Source organism: Plecotus auritus (genome assembly GCF_963455305.1).
Source record: "Plecotus auritus genome assembly, chromosome: 9".
NCBI classification, from domain to species: Eukaryota; Metazoa; Chordata; class Mammalia; order Chiroptera; family Vespertilionidae; genus Plecotus; species Plecotus auritus.
In genome coordinates, this window is record NC_137783.1 from 135,751,906 (window position 1) to 135,755,677 (window position 3,772).

A 3,772-nucleotide genomic window follows, 5' to 3' on the forward strand; every position below is an offset into this window, starting at 1 on the left:
TACTACCTGAAAGCTCAATTTACACTTTGACTTAGATTCTGATTCCAAGCAAATAGACAATGGGAAAGATAGTTGCAGCTGGGAGAAAATGATCTCTGGAAAGTTATTAGATCTGAAATCTCATCCCAAGTTTATCACTAGCCTCTTTGGTTCCTCAGAGTTATCCCTCTGCACTGAGAACAGAGTCGTTAGCATCTATTTACCTGCTTGCCTTATAGGTGGGCTCTTTGTTTTCCTCTTTTCTAAGCATTCAGCAATAAATCATTCTAATAATTTTTCTATAATTCTTAGGGAGAAAAACAGAATTTAAAAAAATTATACCAACTTCTGTGATATGGCAAAAATATTTATTAAAATTTTTTCCAAGTTTGAACTTTATTGTAAAGAGTCCTCCTAATACACTCGTACATCCTGGAAAAATAAGGTAACAAGTACTATATATAGTATATAAAGCAGTGGTTTTTTTTAAAAAAATGAGTCCACATAGTAACACGATGAAAAAAATGGGATTCTCCAGGGCCTTAGAGAATTTGAAGTGGCACCTTAGGTGATCTAAGAAACCAATTATAGCCTCGTGGTTTTTCTTTTGGTTCAAGATTAGTAGTTAAGTTACCATCACCCGTTTTAAGAGGTAGAATACATGCTTTTTACTGGTCCACCATTTACTGGTCAGCCTGGTCTCAAAAGACTCTCACTCTTCAGCCCATCTGCCTCTGCTGATGGCCAGAGATCTCCATGCCCCAGGCAGCAAGACTCTCTGATAGCTATTTAAGATCCATGAACCGGATATCCATGATGAGAAGGAAGTTCTTAGGCAGTGGACGGGGGGCTGGAGAGAGAACGGTAAACACCTGATGCTCCAGGTCCACACTGGTCACCACGATGAAACCAGCCACACTCGTCTCAGAAAGGTTCTCCTCTGTGCCCTCAGCAGTGCTGACACTCAGGAGGTGGTGCACCATATCTCGGCCAGGGGTGACAGGTACTAGCTTCAGCTGATTGTCCTCCTGAGACATGCCCAAAGGCAAACAGGAGTCTGGAATAGTGGGTGCCCCAACTTTGTAGATTTTCACATCTGAAAATTTGACATTGAAGGCATGGGGATAAAAACAGCCCCGGAATCCATAGAAATACTCACGGATACGCTCATCCCTACATTCCCGCCGGAAATCCTTGGATCGCTCAACCACACCCCCTGATTTAGGGAGCAGCACAGTACGCACAAAGTGAGGCAAGTCCCGTTTCAGTTCATTGTAAAGTCGTTCTTGATCCAGAACCACAACCACATCTACCTCAAAGGCTGAAGCTGCATGCACCAGGGCCTGGTAACCAGAGCCCTTGACCCAGCCACAGGTGTTAATGACACAGCCACTCACAGAAGCCCTTCGGTTCACTTCACACCTTTGGTTGAACACATCTGCAAGACGAGATGTAATCTGCAAAAGACAACCAAGGTGAGGAAAAAAACACAAAAATGAATGAACCTATTATTATTTTGTCCCTCTTTAGAATAAGTACTATTAGGTACAAGAAAAATATTTTTAATGGCTATGGTTTTGATCCCATAACATGGATTTAATTTTTATGTTGCTTCTTCTGTCTCCTAAGTTGGGAATTTAATAAATAACTTAATAGGTCCACAGAAACATTTAATAATCTGAGATTAACTTATATTTAAAAATGTCTTTTCCAAAATCATATGGCAATAATACCAGCGGAGAGGGACCAAAGAGATGGCTATAGTTTTAACCAGCAACTTCTGCACAGCTTCCTACCCTGATAGCAACCCTACCCTCCATCCCAACTTAGCTCTGACCTTATTATAAAGCTTGATGTTGGTGCCAGGAGTGGTGGAGCCAAAATGATACACCAGAGGGGCCTGGATGGAGAATCCTTCTTCAACATCTGCTGGCCGCTCAATGTAGAGGGCCCCCATGGTACCAGGGATAGACACAGAGCCCTGGCCCACATCCAGCTCCACGTAAGTGGGACGGCGGCCCAAACGCACTGCGTAGTTGAGCAACAGGCGGCACACTGTGGACTTGCCCACATCAGTGGGGCCCACTACCATCACCCGTGGGCCTCGCTCTTCTTCCTTCTCCGCCTGCCTCCGCATCTGCTCCAAAGCTGTATGAGTGTTGAGGTAAAGCAACATAGGGGTGTCCTTGGAGACATAAGCCACCTCGGTGCGGCCACTCAACTGTACAGAGCAGCCGTGCCAAGTGAAAACAGCTACCTTGGCACCAGCATCAAAGGTGAATTTCTTGTTTCGGGTCAGCTCTGTGCCAAAGATTTCTGCCATGCCAGCCAGCAGCTCCAACTGAACTGACTGAGATGCTTCCACCTCAAAGCGAAGTTCTGTTTCTCGCTCTAGTTCAAATTTAGTTGTTGGCTTCTTGTCATCATTGGTCTCCTCTCCCATCTTTTCTGTGTAGCTGCTGTGCCTAGTACACAAATTAAATATCAGATCTAAATACAAGTTAGAACTCTGTTCAAAATCCTCCAATGAATGTTTCCCCTGACCCTGCTTTATTTTTCTCCTTATCTCTTTCATCACCATCTGTCTACCCCACTAAGGTTGGGCATTTTTGTTTCCTGCTGTATCTCTAGTACCCAGGATAGGCTTTGATAACCCACAGGCACCTCTGTACATACAACGAGCGAATACATGACTGAGACATTAGAATAAAATTATAGCCCTAGCTGGTTTGGCTCAGTGGATAGAGTGTTGGCCTGTGGCCTGAAGGGTCCCAGGTTCCACTCCAGCCAAGGGCACATGCCTGGGCTGCAGGCGCAATCCCCAGTAGGGGGCGTGCAGGAGGCAGCCTATCAATGATTCCCTCTCATCATTGATGTTTCTCTCTCTTTCCCTCTCTCTTCCTCTCTGAAATCAGTAAAAATATATTTTAAAAAACATTATATCTACAGATTGACAAAACACTTGATCACATCACCTCATCGCTCCCTTCATCACTCCATTGGGATACTCCAGAGAAGGCAAGAGGTGCCTACTCCCCAACCCTCTTAGTCAACAAAAATCCGGATGCAAACCAGAGAATAGCAATATTGGACTTAAAGAAAACAACATTTCAACATCCCGCTCAGCAACGTTTAGTAGTGTCTTCAGACAAATCACTTAACCTCTCTGAATCTTTTCCTCAGCTGCCAACTGTTGGCATTTACACTTCCTCACACAAAATGTTATTCTGGGGACCAGCAGGGCTTGTTGGAGGAAAACATCACTTCGTAAACTAGGAAACGCCGAGAAATGATCAGGAAGTTATTTCCGATACCAGACCGCAGCTCTAGGTCCCGCATCTGTCCCAGCTGACCCAGATACGAAATCCGCCCATGTCCCAAGGAGGTGACGGTTGCTTTCCTGAGCTTACCTGCACAGCCACTACCCCCAAATGGTAAACTGAGAAGCCCTTCGGGGCAGGATCCTAGCCCAACTACAGCCGGGCTGGCCGAGACCCACGCCGGAAACTCGAGCAGTTCTGCACTTGCGCAGTGGAGGAGACGAGGTCGCGCGATGCCCCTTGGGATATGTAGTTATGCGGAAACGGCTGGGTGCAGTTGAGCTCGTGCAGCCGCCCGGCCTTCTGGGAGTTGTAGTTCCAGGACTGTTTTGATTGTGACGCGAAAGGTGGGCGGAGCAGCGACGGTCACTGTTCGCCTGCTGACTTGATCCCGTAGGAGTGGCGGTTACGCCCCCGCGCGGCCCGGACCGGCCAAGGGGCCAAGGGTTGCCGGAGTGCAGCGGTAGCGGTCT

At 46.5% G+C, this 3,772-nt stretch overlaps 1 protein-coding gene across 2 annotated transcripts; it reads right to left on the minus strand.

The window, feature by feature from the left end:
* Positions 1–333: 333 nt before the first annotated feature.
* On the minus strand, positions 334–3,524 carry CLP1 (cleavage factor polyribonucleotide kinase subunit 1). 2 transcript variants are annotated; one of them, XM_080688209.1, is made up of 3 exons: positions 3,390–3,524; positions 1,817–2,444; positions 334–1,436 (listed from the first exon to the last, which is right to left on the minus strand). In XM_080688209.1, exons 2-3 carry the CDS (start codon positions 2,420–2,422, stop codon positions 765–767), a joined length of 1,278 nt encoding a protein of 425 aa, XP_080544335.1. In that variant the 5' UTR covers positions 2,423–2,444; positions 3,390–3,524; the 3' UTR covers positions 334–764. The 2 variants fall into 2 exon arrangements, with proteins under 2 accessions (XP_080544335.1, XP_080544336.1); XM_080688210.1 differs by having other exon boundaries at positions 1,817–2,469; positions 3,390–3,483.
* Between the last annotated feature and the right edge of the window lie 248 nt (positions 3,525–3,772).

Bases quoted from the DNA above. Each gene is read 5' to 3' on its own strand.
- CLP1 (XM_080688209.1), bottom strand. From the start codon at position 2,422: ATGGGAGAGGAGACCAATGATGACAAGAAGCCAACAACTAAATTTGAA. The intron at 1,437-1,816 runs GTCAGAGCTAAG...TGTCTTTTGCAG, and splicing joins ACATCAAGCTTTATAATAAG to ATTACATCTCGTCTTGCAGA.